This window comes from Poecile atricapillus, chromosome 2, assembly GCF_030490865.1.
Source record: "Poecile atricapillus isolate bPoeAtr1 chromosome 2, bPoeAtr1.hap1, whole genome shotgun sequence".
NCBI classification, from domain to species: Eukaryota; Metazoa; Chordata; class Aves; order Passeriformes; family Paridae; genus Poecile; species Poecile atricapillus.
In genome coordinates this window covers 29527979-29543703 of record NC_081250.1, presented here as the reverse complement: position 1 = coordinate 29543703, position 15725 = coordinate 29527979, and the positions used below count along the sequence as shown (strand labels likewise).

General features: G+C 35.4%; 1 protein-coding gene across 3 annotated transcripts in view; it reads left to right on the top strand.

Annotated features, from left to right (window-relative positions):
* Positions 1 to 15725, top strand: part of CRPPA (CDP-L-ribitol pyrophosphorylase A) — a 108057-nt gene that overhangs the window by 18201 nt on the left and 74131 nt on the right. For 2 of the 3 annotated variants that reach the window (XM_058833144.1, XM_058833143.1), the window contains exon 3: positions 6744 to 6893. The exons of the other annotated variant lie outside the window; for it this stretch is intronic. In XM_058833144.1, the coding sequence (XP_058689127.1) occupies positions 6744 to 6893 (150 nt within the window). The remainder of the gene's footprint in view (positions 1 to 6743; positions 6894 to 15725) is intronic. 3 annotated transcript variants of the gene reach the window in all.

Sequence of the window (15725 nt, the reverse complement as noted above, 5' to 3'; positions counted from 1 at the left end):
AAATCCTTATGAGATGGTAGTGTTTGGAAACATATAAATAGTCTTTCACCCAACAAAAAACATTCCAGGACATATTTGTAAACTGTTAGATACCTAGCTTGTCTAAATTAACATTGATTGTTATTGTTATGTAGTTCACCAGTGTCCTAATGCAATCCTTGCCTTCATGGAAAAGCAAGATAAAATTGCTTGTAGGTTTACCAAGTTCACAATTATAAAACTGACTTTAATGGTGTTCCAGGATGGATATAGTTGTCCTACTAAGTGTGACAAGCTCCACCATCTCCAGCATACAGTTTCAAAGAAGTTACCTACTTTGAAATTATGAAAATGTATTTCTAATGTACTTCTATTTTCAGTGTATATATGCAAGCCAAATTTATTTTTTCTAAGGCAAGGTGGCTAAATTATTTGTGAGTTTTGCTTTAGTTCTATTTTACTTGTCAGAGTTGAAAACAAGTCTGAATAAAGAATTAAAATTTATAAATATGAATATTGAGAAAACAGGTAAAAGCTTAAGAATAGGAATGTTCTTTTAAACTTAGCATTCAAAGGCTTGCTTTGCTATGTCTCATATCAGGCCTATTCCTAAGTAATATTCAAACATTGAATTGTTAGTTGGGATGATTAAAATATTAAATAAATAAAATACAAAATATACACTTACTGCTACTAGACAGCTGAGAAGATGGCATAGGGAAAATGAATTTCAGGGGAGACAGAGGCTATGAATGGAGAAGAAAAGTATTGTTGGTGTAATTGAAATGTGAAAAGAGGTCACGTTAGAGAGATGGAAGGCTTTGCTCATTTATGACTAGATTCTGTAAAGCTTTAGGCTGTCATTCCCACTAACTTAATTTTGAGGGTTCCAGGCTGGCTGTGTGAGTGGACTTTGTGGGTCTGCATTAGTACTTGGGGCTTACTGGGGACAAGGTAAGTATGGCAAAGATATAGCATACTTTTATTTTAGTATGCCAGCCTGGAGGATCTGTGGTGGTCTGAGCTTGTTACCACACTGTTCTAAAACAAAAGGTATAGTAGCTCTGACATTTTTTTCTAAGGATTTTGTTGCACTACAACTTTTTTTTTCTTCCTAGTCCATGTCATTCAACTTGTTGATACTTGCAGCTATTTAGCATTGTTCTGTTTCAATATTGGCTACCCAAAATGACCAAATCAGTGATGTGTGCTGGTTTTTCATGCTCCTTTGGAGGTTTTGGCTCTTGGATAACTTGTTCTTTGTGTGTTGTGCTGTAGGTGGGGAGTGTGGTCTTGGCTGAATGCTACACTGCGTTTTGGATATCTCTAAGCTGGAGAATTTGTTGCTCGTGATAAAAGCTTCATCTCCCTCCCTAATCCTTATAAAAAATTTAATGGTTCTGTTTGGATTTTACTACCTAATATTACCTTGTTATAAATAAAATGACAGTTTTAATTATTTATGAATATTCAGAAAAAAGTAAGTTATGTTATGTTAGCCAAGTTGTTATGTTGTGTGTTAGCTTCTGTGATCTAAAAATTCATATTTAATTTTGTAATAAAAGATGTCATTAATACTGTTTGAATTCAGCAGTCCTTGAACTGATTGTGTTGTCTGATATTAAAGTTCACCCTGGTTAAGGATTCACTGAATACACATTTAAACTTCTTGTTAGAGTGGAAGTATGATAAACTGAGAAGAATATGTTACTATTTAGTGAAAAGGTGGGTTAGTACAACTTAGATCCACTGAAAACACGTGTGATGCCTTGTCATACTGACCTTCCTCATGCACTTCATTCTCTGCTTTTTTTCAGTCACCATTGAATCTTTAATTCTTGAATTCATGTTGTGGTCTAGGCACTTATGCAAAAAAATGAACACAAGACTTAGAAACTTTTTGTAAATATTTTTGATTTGTGCAGTTTAAAATGGGTCATAAAAGACACCTGTTGTTTCTAAAAGCATCTGGAGGTGGATTCAGTTTCACCATATCAATAGATGAGCTTGCTTCTGAGTGACAGGAGTCTCTCACTTGCCCTGAAGTTGATAGAATTCTGCATTCTTAGGACATTTTTGGCATTGTTTTAAGGAAGTCATAGATTAGAAGGTTGTTTTTTCTTCCAATATTTTGTCTGCCAAAGAAAACTAACCAGTTAGTGGTATTTGTTTCAATGTCTGTTATGCTATGAAGCAGTATTTTAAGAGCTTGGTCACTCATATATGGATACTTAAACTGATTTATTTAACAAAATATGCAAAAATGGGGGAAAGAAATGCATTTCCTGGACACGCCAAGGTTAGTGCTTGACTGTGTTTGAAGGAGAGCAGCTTGAAGGCTGTAAAGTGGACATTTAAAGAAATTAAATTTAATTATCTGTTGAGTATCCACTTCACATTCAGGAAGGGTGTATGGTACATTTTCTGTATGACTTTGAAGGCAAACCTACTTGAGGTCTGGCTCAAAATTATTAGAAATTGGAAGACAAATGCTCTTGAGTAGGGAAATGTCAGTATAAGACCCATGAACTTGCTGTAGACTCACAGGATTTGTATTTTGTGCTATGGTAATTCAAAGTGCAAAAAAGATTTTTAGAACTACAGTGACATTAGCAGGTACTTGTAATTTTAAATGAGGATAGGTTTTCTTTGTTTTATTAATTTTTAAGTTCATGTCTGAACCTCGCCTGAGAGCCGGGCCAGATACTTGTGCATTCCTGACATAAAGAGCAAGTCAATGCTTCTCAAATTAGAACAAATAAAATTCAAATACCCGAAACTCAGTATATACTCTCTTTTCCTAATATGGAAATATTTTTTTTTGTTACTGATTTTTAATCACAAAAACCAACATGGAAATCCCTTGCAAAGATTAAAATGCTTGCTGTTGTAACTGAATAGATGTGGTCTAGCTAAATGATTGTGTTCTTCACTTACACCCCACAATTACCAGGGAAAAAAGTCCCTTTAGCTGCAATACTGCCTTATTGTATTATTGTCCCTACTGTGCCCTAATATTTAAGTTTCTGAATAAAAAAATATAGTCTGTAGTCCTGTCTTAAATTCCTAAATTCCCCATTCAGTTAATTGCAAAGCTGCTAGGTGGTATTCAGAAAACCTTTGTGCTTTTCAGAGTGGAGGTTTGTGCTAACCAGAAAGAAGTACTGCAGAATGAGCCATACGTCTTAAAAGTGTGTCCCTCTTTGGCCTATATATAAGACAAAACTCACAGTGCAATTATTTTGATTTTACATGCCAGATGTTATGCCTAGACCATGAATGAAGATACAATGAGCCAGTTTTGGAAGCAGAAGCACGTGTGGTGGGGTCTGTGTAAGCCAGCATGGGTTTGGCAGCTCTGTTGGCTTATACCAGCTCAGGGATGTTGCCAGCAGTATTGCAGATGCAAAGTTTCCTGTGTTTGGGACTGAGCTCTCTTTTGCCATATGAAAACAGTGCAGGGCCACAGGCCAGTGTTTTCATTTGCATGGTCCCAATTTCACACAGTCTGAAAGTGACCTTAGGAATTAATGTAGTTCATGCATCACTGGGGTGGTAAATGCAGCCTGTGTTGGATTTCATCATCTGGTTGAGAGAGCCCACGTGTGTTTGTGAGATAAAGGTCCTGCTGAAAGTGAGCCAAACAGACAATCAGTTTCTGTATCAGGATTTTAAGGTATTTATTCAGTGCTGCACCTTAGCAAGTATGCTCAAGTTCAGCTTTTGGGGCTTTTGGACTGCAGCTCTTTATCATATGAAGGTTTTCTGAGCAGTTGAAACTTCTTGGCTTTGCTAACTACCAGAGCTCTTCATTCTGCTTTCAGTCACAGACTGAGTTGTCCTTTTCTGGAGTAAAAGATGAGGCTTTCTTTTGAAACCAAATGACTTATTATCCTGTTTCTGCACACACAGAATTTCTCTCCTTTGCATGATTGGAAGTCAGCCATGACTCTTATTCTTTGTATTAAGTTTCATATTTTCAATCAGTGTCAGGTATTGTTTGAGTGGACCTGCTGCAGAAAAAAATCTTATTGTGCCCAACTTGTGATTTCTTATTGAAGTGGCAGGAAGAGAGAAGGAAATCTCAGCCTGCCATGCGGGACTGTTATGAGGTATTGTAAAAGAAAACTGAATTTGTTTCAAAAATGCACTTGTTAAATGTTAAGTGCTGTGAAGCTTTCAATTACATGAGAAGTTAATTGCAGAGTTAAAAAAAAAATGTTGCATTTGGGTTTAGTAGAAATTAGGTCTTTCTGAATTGTTTGGAAGAGCTAGGCCTCGTCAGAGCAGGAGTTGTGGTTCAGTATTGTCACAAAGATACCAATACAGATATTCATAATTTTTTATTGTGCAATAAACCAGATGGCAAGAAAACAATGTGTTTCAGAGTTCTTTTAAGAACATTATTCTGAGTATTCAATTTTATTTAGAATTGCAGTTTGGTTTTGTGTTCCTCAGAGTGCATGTTTCACTTGTGAGATTTGGTTACGCAAGTCACATTGTATTCTTCCAGCCTGTTTTATGCTGAAAATGTAACATGACAGGATTGTTAAAAACTCTAATAAAATAATGGATCAGCCTAAGGAATCCTCTTTTGCTAAATGGCTTTCTGGAATGGTAACTGGTCCAGAAAAAAAAAATTCAAATATATAGTTAATTACAGAAAAACTCTGGGTAGCATGCTGCTCTCTCTCTTTTCCCATGACCTTCTAATTTTACAATTTTGTGTGTGAGTGTGTGTGTGACCAATTAAGTCACACTTAAAGACCCAATTAAAATATGATGGCAGAGCAAAGTAACATAGTCCAAATGCCCAGCAGCTGGGATATAGATGTAATAATCCATGTCCTTGAATCACAGGAAATAGAGAGGGGACAAATTGCAGATAATTTAGTCTCTCTACTTCTGCTATGCACAGCTTTTACTCTAAGTACATCTGTTAAATTTACACCTCATTTAATACACTGACATATTACTAAAATTATAGTGGTGTTTAGTTTTCTCAGTTTGTCTTTTCTATTACAGAAATAAAATTGATTCTGCCTAGGACAGAAAGGTGGCCTAGATGACTTCTTGAGATTCTTTGCAGATAATTCTTATGTGATTACATAAATTCTACTGATCTTTCTGTACCACATTTTGCCTTTGAATGATAGTGTTTTGCTCCATGTAGTTTTTATATAGGTATCTCTTTCCATGTATTAGTAAGAAAAAGTGCTTTTCAGGTTTTTAGAAGGTAGTTCAGACATTTCTTTTTTCACATGTATCTTTTCAATCTTTTCCTTCACCCTGCCCTAGTTGGTCATGCATATCAGAACTCTTTGGGCATGAGAAATTGGTTCACATCTCTGTATTCATTCTGTAAAAAAATGAACTGAGAAACTGTAGTTTAGAGCTCATAAAGTGCTCAACACCCTGACTGCATTCAGCTTCGTTTTATTTTTTAGTAGTGTAAAAGGGGGAGGGAAGAGAACTTGTTCTTTCTCTTCTGAGAGGGAAAAACTTTTTTCATCTTTTTCTGCCATTTTATGATAATCTGAGGTCAGAAATCTAAGAATGGACAGGACTCGTGTATTAGGGCAGGATTTGCCAACAGAGATAAGTAAAATCGCTCATATATGATAAGGGACCTTTTTTTTTCTGTGTCAAAATTCACTAAACCTCAGAAAATCTGTAGCTGCAGTAAAAAGTGTGAGAATTCACCACTGGAAATGATTTTCTAGGTACACTGTTTTAAGATATTGGATAATTCCACATATTTTCAAACAGCATCAATTATTCTTTTTTTATTATTCTTAAAAATTGATAATAAGCAGTACAGTGTGAAGATGCTGTTCTCAGTGGTTAGCATTGGTGGGGAGCATGCTTTTTCTCTGTGACTTGGTAAGTGTTCTGCCACTATTCTTTTCTTCATTCTTGTATGGACCACTCTTGTCCCAGTTCTCTTAAGCTACATCAAAAGCACATGAGTGTTTGATAAGTTACTGATGAAGTGGATAACTTTCTGGTATCAAAATGCCTAAAGCCACATGGGAGAGTTCTGTTTCAGAGATGCCACAGATCCTTAATACTATATATTGATTAAAAAAATCAAAAGTATATGTTTAATTGGTTTCAAGTCTAAGCAAAACTAAAACTGAAATATAAGCTTTTAAATATCTGTTCTGCAGCACAGTGCTGCTGGATATTAAGTACTTTCAGATGTATGTGCTGTGGTCCCTCTGATTTCATTGGTGTGATTACGTGGTAGTGTACCGGGTGAATTCAACACAGAGGAACAGGCTCAATTTTATGAAACTTTTCTGGTAGCTTAGTTCTGATGAGTTTAGATCTGTTTAGATCAAGTTGAGATCTGTGAAAGCAATAGGTGATGTGGATTGTCAAGACTTCTCAGGTGTGTCTGCTTCTGTTTGCTCTCTGAATAGGCCTAGAACTGTCCTTATAGAAACTGCTGACTATGTATAGAGAAGAAAGTCTGAAGAATGAACGTCTCCGATCCGTGCATGTATTTGCAGTAGATGTCTATGAAGGGCTTAAGATTTCTTTATTTTTTTTTAATAAATTGTCCCTCCAGGTATTCTTATACAATCTTCCATTGCTACATTAATCTTCAAAGTCTCATGCAGACTAAGTAGTATAACTTATGGATTATGAGAAATAGAAAAGAAAGAAGGAAAAAAATAAATTTCAAGCTTTTTCAACTAAAGCTTTGTGGTATAAATTAATATTGATAACATTTAGGTCTCTCGTGGTTTGTTCCACAGGCAGCAGGAGCAATCCGTCCTTTAGTTTCTACTGTTATTGCCTCTGCTGCTGATGGCTGCTTGGACCACTCACTGGAACGTGCCAGGTACAGAGCGAGTGAAATGCCTCAGGCTTTCTTGTTTGATATAATCTATGAAGCCTACCAACAGGTGAGACATTAAGACCTTCTTTCCATTTGCTTCAGTTAAAAAGAAAAAAAGGTAACTTTATTTCTCTTCTTTCAAAGAAGAGAGCTTCAACACCTATTTCAGATCACATCAAACTGTATGCATACTACTTCTGAGTCTTTAAAAAAATCTTATCATTCTAATTTATTTGAATTTTTGATTAGTTAACTTTTGAATACAAGAGGAGGTGATGGGTATAAATGGATGGAAAGAAAAATTTGCTTTAATTTTTTATTGTGCATTAAATAAATTACTTAACTGAGTGAGTTTATATGTTTGAAATTAGGTATCTATATAAACTATGTGTTGTTGACTGAGAATATCAAAGGGTTTTGGATGCACAGTGTAATAATGACATTTTGTAGTAATTTAGTGAGATACAGGCTGTTCTAAAATACTGAGGTAATATAACTTGCTGCATCTTGTTTCTTGTTGCATGTGTATTATACATACTTTGACTAGAGACTGAAAATAACATTTACTTGTCTCGATTGTAATTTTTCATTTTTTCCTAATATGGTGCTTTGAAATGAACTTTATTCAGGAAAATTAAAACTGTGGGTAATGTATTAAACCTTGACTTTTTTGCTTTAATTTGCCCTGAAGACTGCTTTCATTTGCTCCACCCTGCATTCACAGTTTGTTGGAAATATTCCAGCCTTTCCCCTTAACACTACTTCCTTTTCATTCATCACCTTGTGGAAATTGCCTGTCCTCCAGGTATCTTCCAGACTGACTGGAAGCAGAGCATTTCTTCATTTGTCACTTGGAAGGAATTATTTTTCATGTTAATTCTGACAGTCATGCTTCCCCATCAGTCTTTCAATTCTAAACAAGCCCAAGTTTCTGATACTCACTCTCAGAGAGTACAAAGCTTAGAAGTCACTAACAATAGAAAAATGTGAGGACAGGCAATAAAGAAGCTGTTATTTAATTGTTCAGTAATTGTTTTCCTTAGAAATGTTGGCACAAAACCATGTCATATCCTTTATGCTTGATACTTGAAGATACTAGATGCTGACGATGAAGAGCTATCCAAAATTAAGAGCTACTCAAGTGATTTGACTAGCTTCAACCTTTTTGTTTCTGATAGGAAGCAGGGGATTGTTCTTAGTATATGACACACAGCTGATACTTCTGAGATTCTACCTTGAATGTAGTGGGTATACTCATAAGAAATGCAGCCTCTATGTGCATAAGAACACATCTCAAGAGACAGCTGCTACTGTTGGTTATACAATCCTTCTCGATGTGTATCTTGAATCTTTTGGCAAATTGCATGTTTATGTGTTGTTTCTTGCAACCACTTCATCCCCCATCCCCTGAAGAACCCAGTACTTTTCCTACTGTGTTTGCTTATAATTTGCAAATATGGTAGAGCTGTCAAATACATAAAAAGCTCTTGCCTTAAATGCCTCCATCAAAAGACAACTATATACGCTACTCTGAATAGAGTTTTTTCTCACATATGCATTCCATCAGTCTTCCTTTTTGTATTCCTGCTCTTTCAAGAACAAGCCACCAAAGTTGTTAGAAGCAACCAAGGCTATGGTTTCTTGTCCCCAGTTTCCTTTGCTTTGGCTAAATTCTGGTCATTTTAATACTCTGTGCCTGGACCCTTGGGAAGTATAACACTTTGCTAAAATCTCTCAACTCATATTGTTTCCTAATTATTTATGTTTCAATGGTGTCTAGCTGTCCAAGTCAAGGATTAAGACCCTATTGTTCTGGGAACTGTACAAACAAATAAAAAAAGACAGATAATCGTTGTCCTGAAAAATCTAGTCAAGCTACTGTAGGACAGATTTTTGTAGAAATGGATGCAGCTTATGGTACATCCTAAATATTAACATATTCATAATCAATTCCCACAGCCTGGTGAAGGTAATTATCATTGTACAAATGAACAAGGAAGAGAAAATAATTTTGTTACTCATGTTGCAAACCATTCATGAAGCTGGAAATGGAATTCATTTTGGCTGACTCTGCCTGGGATCATGATCCCATGCCTGGGTATTTTATACAGTTGTGACCTTTATGCAACAGTAGTGTGGAGAAAAACAACAGTCAAACATGCATTCCTTGGAAAGAAACTGTCCATTTGAATTAATGCTTCGAGTAACACAGGCTTTTCAGCTACACTGTGGATAATGTGGAATAGTGCTTTTAAACTCCATCTCTATTTAAATGCACTGTCTGATGTGAGTAGATAGGTTTAGAGTATTTACTTCCAGATGTGTTTGTGAATATAAGATCTCTAAATATATTGACCACAAAGTTGCAAAATTCAGTTAAAGGTCAGTTATCTGACCCATACAGGTTTGCTATCTGCAGTCTTTTTTCTCTTCCTGTCTGGCTGCAGTCTGGGCAGAGCTGACTAGAGATCCTTCTCCTTTTATTGCTATTTTAAATTTATCTAGAATTAGAATAGTGTAAGGTATTAACACTATTAAAATATGAAAAAATATATTATGTATGATCTTTACCAAGTTAGTAATTTTCCATTTCTTGCTCAAATGAAAAAAGGATAGTAATGATTTGGGGAAAAATATGTGCCCTGTTGAATCTCCTCTAATTAATTTTATATACAAATACCAAAGATTGTTTTCTAATAATATCATGAAATGTACGTGTACTACAGGGAATCCCCTTTACATTTAGGTCCAGAAATCCAGGACAGATTTTGAGGAATTCAGCCAGATTGTTCACCTGCATTTAATTGTGATGCATTTAATTTAGTTTTCAGTCTTACATCTTCCCTGTTGCCTAAAACATGTATTCCAAACAAATCTTTGTTCAGATATATGTTACTTTCTGATTTAACTGTTATGGTGTCAAGACTTTTGACTTCATAACTATTAACTTTCAAATTTGTACAATTTATATGATTTATAAAATCTTTAAGAGTTACAACTTTTGTTTGTATGGTGTGTATCTGGCTCAGGGTGGACAAGTGACCAGTGCAAACAACTGCAAGGTGAGATAGAACTGTACTTGTAGTGTGTGTGTGGATCTTGCAGGTGGGAGGCTTTATGTTAGCCAGGGGTTTTCCTTGGGATTTTAGGTAAAAGGATGTATAAATTTGGTAAGGGGATAAATGTGATGTTGCATCACTGCTCTTAGATCTGTTACATCATAATTTTTGAGTTCTCAGTTTCTGCACAATGTAATGAACAACAGTAAATTGACAAATTTAAAAAAAATTAAAATCAAAAATACAACTAGCAAAACCTCTGGAAAAGTTGTAAAAAAATGGCAGAATCCATGACTTACTTCAATTCTGAACTACCTGGGACAAAATCAGCCAATTTAATTTTTTAAAAATTATTATTTATTTTATGTAATAAATTTCTTATCTTAAAAAATATCTGTTTCTTTTATGTTTTTATTAATCCTAAGGAAAATTAGGAAAGTTTAAGTGTTAATTGAAAATCCACCCTTTCCAAAGATAGCAAATAATGGACAGATTCCTTAGACCAGACTTGTTCGTTTTTGCTTAAGGTAGTTTCATGTTTCTGTTCCACTTCTTAATTTAAATAGGAACAAATGTGAAGTATGATACTGCAAGCCTGGGAGGAGGTGGGTGGGGGAGACTTCACTTACCAGAAGTCAAGTGTTCCCTGGAGCAGTACCTTTTAAAAGAATTAGAGTATCAGGAAGTCAGGTAGACTACAATTTTCCTTTAATCAGAATAGGCTGAGACTGATTTCTGTAATACTTGTTTTTGATATATTGTAAAATGCACAAAGATCTCTAAGTTGGTTTTTTTTTTTGTCCTTAACACAAAGCATCTTGTTTTGTCACATCATATGTTCTGTACAAAGTAACACAACCACACTATATAAAGGCTGAAATACTCAAAGCATTGGACATTTGAAATATATCTGCTAAAGCAAGAAATGTAGCAGGAACATTTAAAAAGCTTTACCCTTGCATGATCTGGAAGAGAAACAACCAGAAATGGAAGCAGAAGAGGAGTGGTAGGTAGAGGATACTGACCAGCTTCTATGTCAAATATGCAAACAGACGGCCCTGGTAAGATGATGCAGTGGTTAAGGAGTTGTCAGCATGAATGTGGGGAATACCAGAGAGTTGCTCACAAGTGCCACCAGGCCAGGGAAGCTGAGAACCTTGAGAGAGGGAATAGCTATAAACACCTGGAAAAAGAGCAGGACATGTTAGGATGCTATTCTGCAGGAATCCTTCATACTTGGGAAGTATCGCAAAGTCTGGTCACTAATTCAAAATTAAGGGATAGCTTTTTAAGAATCTTATTAAAAAATACACTTTTTTCCTGATGATCATTTATACAGTATCTTACAATTTTCCTCAAGATTTGTGCATGTGGAAATTTGCTGCAAGAACTGCACACTTTTTGGGGAGGGTAGGGTGTTTGCATTACTTATATAGTTACTTTAATCATCTGTTGATAGTAGACCTTTTGCAGAGTATGGAAGTTTATATTTAGCTAATGAGAACAATGAAGCTGAAGTAAAAAAAAAAAAAATAGGAACAGGAAGCAGGAATACTCATTGAAGGAGAATGAGCTTCAACATGTTTAGAGACATTTCTCTGATTCATGTCTATATCTGTCCTTACAGATATCCACACAGATCAGACTGCTCTTAGGGATTCTGTCTAATCTGTGTAGAAAATATGTAGAAATTAGTACTTTTTAGGACTACACTATATTAGTGTATCTGTTCATAGCCAACATTAACCACTCCTTGAGTATAACATTTATTTATGGGCCATTACAGCATCTGCCTGCATAGGAGGGAATGGCTATATATAAACTTAGTAATGACAAGATGCAAAACAATAGTGTGTCAAAGAGAATCATGCAAATACTTTGATGCTGAATTCTGGGAGGCAGATGTTCTTCCACTCCCCAAAAAAATCATTGCAAGATGTCCACAAATTGCGTGGAGATGGGGAGAAGAGATAGTCTGTGAACTGTCCAACCTGGTCATTAGTAGAAGAAAAGGAAATCCCAAAATGGTTCTTCTCTAACAAGCCTCTGGAAATGTCCAGGGAAGATTTTTCCAGAGTGAGAAAGGAAGTTGGCTATTGTTAGGGCCATTGTAAAAGTATTTGCTCAAAGTATTGTCTTTTCTGTATGTAAATAATAGGGACTGTATTCCATGTGGATTTTGTAAACTTCTAAAGTACTTTTTGAAAGGGCACAACATTACTGGGATTCTTTTTCAAACATGTGTGAAGCATTTTAATATCCTCTGTAGCAGAGAAGTGGAGTCAGCTGTAGGAATTTAGCAATATGTTGGCATAGGTCAGGCAAAGTCCTTCGAGGCAAAATGTCTAGACTGATTTGGGGATTTTCCTGTGGCTTCATTCTTTGTTAAAAACATCAATGTCTGTCAAATGATTATTACCAGGAGCAACAAGTGATTAGATTAACGGTAGCAGACAAATTGTTGACTAAAACCTTGGCAACTTTGGGAGAAAGGGTCAGATTCTGAAAAAGGACTGAAGGATCAAGATATAAGTGATTTAATTCTAGTGCTGGAATCCCGAAAAAAACATTGCTCATGCCCTTGCCAAGACTTAAGATATCTGAATCTTCAAGGCACCTCAACCTTTATTTTTAACATTCATCAGACATGAAACTTTGTGTATTTCAAGGCATGTAAGTTGTCACTAAGGCTGACCAACTTAATATTTTATCTCCTGTAAGCATTCACTTGGAGGTAATTTTTTTTTTTCTGATTCTATTCCATCATGAATTACTGATGTAGGTCAGAGTTGTTAATTTTTGTAGTGTAAAAGCACTGAAAAAGAGATCACCGTTGTTTTAAACATATGACAAATAGCATATAAAATATATGGGCTTTATCATAAGTTGTACTGGTTGTTTCTTGGCCTTTTTCTTTTTTAAAAAAGCATCAGGAGTCTTATTATTAAGTGTATTGTTGTAAGGATGATCATTTAACCTCATTCAAATGGATTTTGCAGTTTCTGTATGCTCTGTGTATGTGTAGGAAGGTCCACTTCCTTTTCCAGACCCCCAGGCTCTGGTTGCCCACTTTACTTTTGTAGTCTCTAGTTATATATTCTGGTCTTATAAATATATACCATGTAACATCATTATTGTATTTGTCCTAATTCTGCATTCCAGTTTGTGTCTATAGGTTTTCTTCCTTCTCATTAAAGGTATTCTGAAATACTCAATCAAGAAGTGATTAATGAATTAGGCAAGAGCTGGCTAGACTAATATTAATCTTGTAGTATGATTTGTATGAAGATAGTACTACAAATAAATGTTCTTTGTATGGAATCTAAAGGCAGCATTCTTCCATCTGCCTATATAACAGTTAATTAGTGTAACCACCTACCTGGTTGGTCCAAGTAAGCTGGATACTCAGCTGAATAGTTTTTCAAATTCCTAGCCCTAATTTTAGTTATCTGTGTAGTACTTGTATGAACATGGCAAATATCTGTGACTTTTTCCATGTACAACCTAAGCACATGAAATAACAAAAGGAAGCCTTTCTGATTTGTTTGTAGGTCATTAGAATTTTAGATATGATGATTTGACAAGGAAAACTGTGTACTCTTAAATGTTAGAAGAAAATCTATTTCTTTTTACATGAGAAATTTCACATTATTAATAGCACCCTTTCATTGTTGTGGTCCATTTCAGCTATGATTTTATGACTCGTTTTAGTCACATTTAAAAGACTTGGAACTTCAATAGAACCTGAATTCTGTTACATTTAATGCACATTGAAAGCTGGTAATTTTTTTTCTTGTTTTGATGCAAAATTGCTACAGCGCTTATTTTAATAATGCAGTTTTGTAGAGGTTCTGCCTTTCTCCATTCATTGTCAGGCTGATGCATGCAGACTGTTGTTTAACTAGAGGGTTGTCAGCCTCACCTAAATGAATATCCTAATTTGTATAGTCTGCAGGTTGTAGCTCTGAGACTTTTTCCAAAGAGATCTTATTTCATTGGCATCTTTTTACCCTGACAACTTTGCCCTGAGGAGCAGGGAGGAATAAATAATTTTTCCTATCCTTAAAGCCTACCCAATTCTAAAGAGTAAATATGCTAAAAGAAATTTTCAGGGTAAATATGCTAAAAGAAATTTTGTCAGTAGTGCTTTCTTTTATTCAAAAAGTGAAGCTAGATTGGTGGTCTGGAGAAAACTCTGCTAGTTTAGATAGCTCTGTACTTGATTAGTTCTTTGGCACAATGGTAGAGCCAGGATATTGTCTGAATCCCCACCTTGCCCTAATTAAATTCTGCCACAAGAATGTTTGGAGAAATTCAAATGCCTTGCACAAGAAAAAAAGGGTTTTTGCTAATGGGATAATTACTTCCATTTTATGTCACTCCTCGTCATGTAGCATCTCAAAGAACTTTGCAAATTCACATATTAGCTCTTGGAACTGTTTCCTGCAGTGGTGCAAAGCTTCCACTCCATGGATGAAGTTTGGCATCTCTATGGCAGTGAAAAGGCATTTTGTCATCAGACATAATTTGGAAGGTGTATGTTAAGGAGACACAGTGCAAATATTCAAGTTGGAAGTTAGATTGGATTATGAGAATACTGTTGTGTTACTGGATTTACCCTGGTAAATGTCCTGTATCCATGAGAATCACCTGTTCAGCACAGGCTCAGAAAATGCTGAATACCGAGTGAGGGTCCTGGTATCCCGCATATGGGAGACCACCCACCTAAATTGTTATTTGTTGCTTGTTCTGAGATGGTAACAAAGAAGACAAGGTAGTGAAGCTAGAAGTTTTAATCTCTTGTTACTGGCAGTTTGGTTTATTGAAAGGTAAGGAAAAGGACAATTTATATTCTTGCATAATTCAAGAGGTGATTTTTCTGAAGTAAATTGTTCCAAGAGTGAATAATCTTATTTGTTAAAAAAAAAAAAAAAATTAAAAATGCATTGTAGCTTGGCCTAAATTTGGCTCACCTCTGCTTCCAACCTCGATTAAATTATCTGTTGGTTTCTTAATTTTATGACGTGATGTATTTAGAAATCTCTTTATTGGGAGAATGTGAACAATTACTTCTTCAGATTTTCTTTGAATAACCTAAATAATCTTTATTTTCTACATTAGGGCAAAATTTTTCTCTTTTCTCTTTCCCAACCCTTTCCCAAGTATTTTTCCAATTTGCAAGATAATTTAAAAAGTGCAAACAATGAGTGTTTTGACTACTACTCTTGTACATAGAATATTATCATTTTCTTATTTCTTCATGTTGTAACTAAAATATGAGTATTTAGTGTACTTGGAAGCAACATGAACCAAAATATTCAAATGACAAATCAGGAAGTGTTCAGGGGTCTAATGGTGGATTGCCAGGAGATCATGGCATATATGGAAGAGGCACTTGCAGTTACTGCATTCAAAGGTGTTGGGATATGGATACAGATCTGTATAAAAACAGGCTTGCTTAATTCTGTTGGGGATTAAAATGCTCTTCTCTTCACTACTACTGCATCTGGATATATGTCACAGCAGTCTTAATAATTAACTACAGTAAAAATAGTTTCAGAGATGAGATAAGCTGGTTTTGCGTTGATCTCAGTGTTTCCTCATTCACGTTTCCTCCTTCTGTTTGCTGCTTCTGCTGTCTCTCATTTGGCATATTGATGTAGGCTGAGTGCTTGCTGCAAATCCACTGTTGGATTCAGCATTTTTTTTGTTTCAGGGGTAACGAGTGTGGCAAAAAATCTTTATAAAATATGATAAAAATAGGCCAATTCAGGTTCAGTGAGAGCTTGTGTCTACTTCTTTTCTTAACTCAGTAAAATGTTCCTGATGTTGAATGTTCA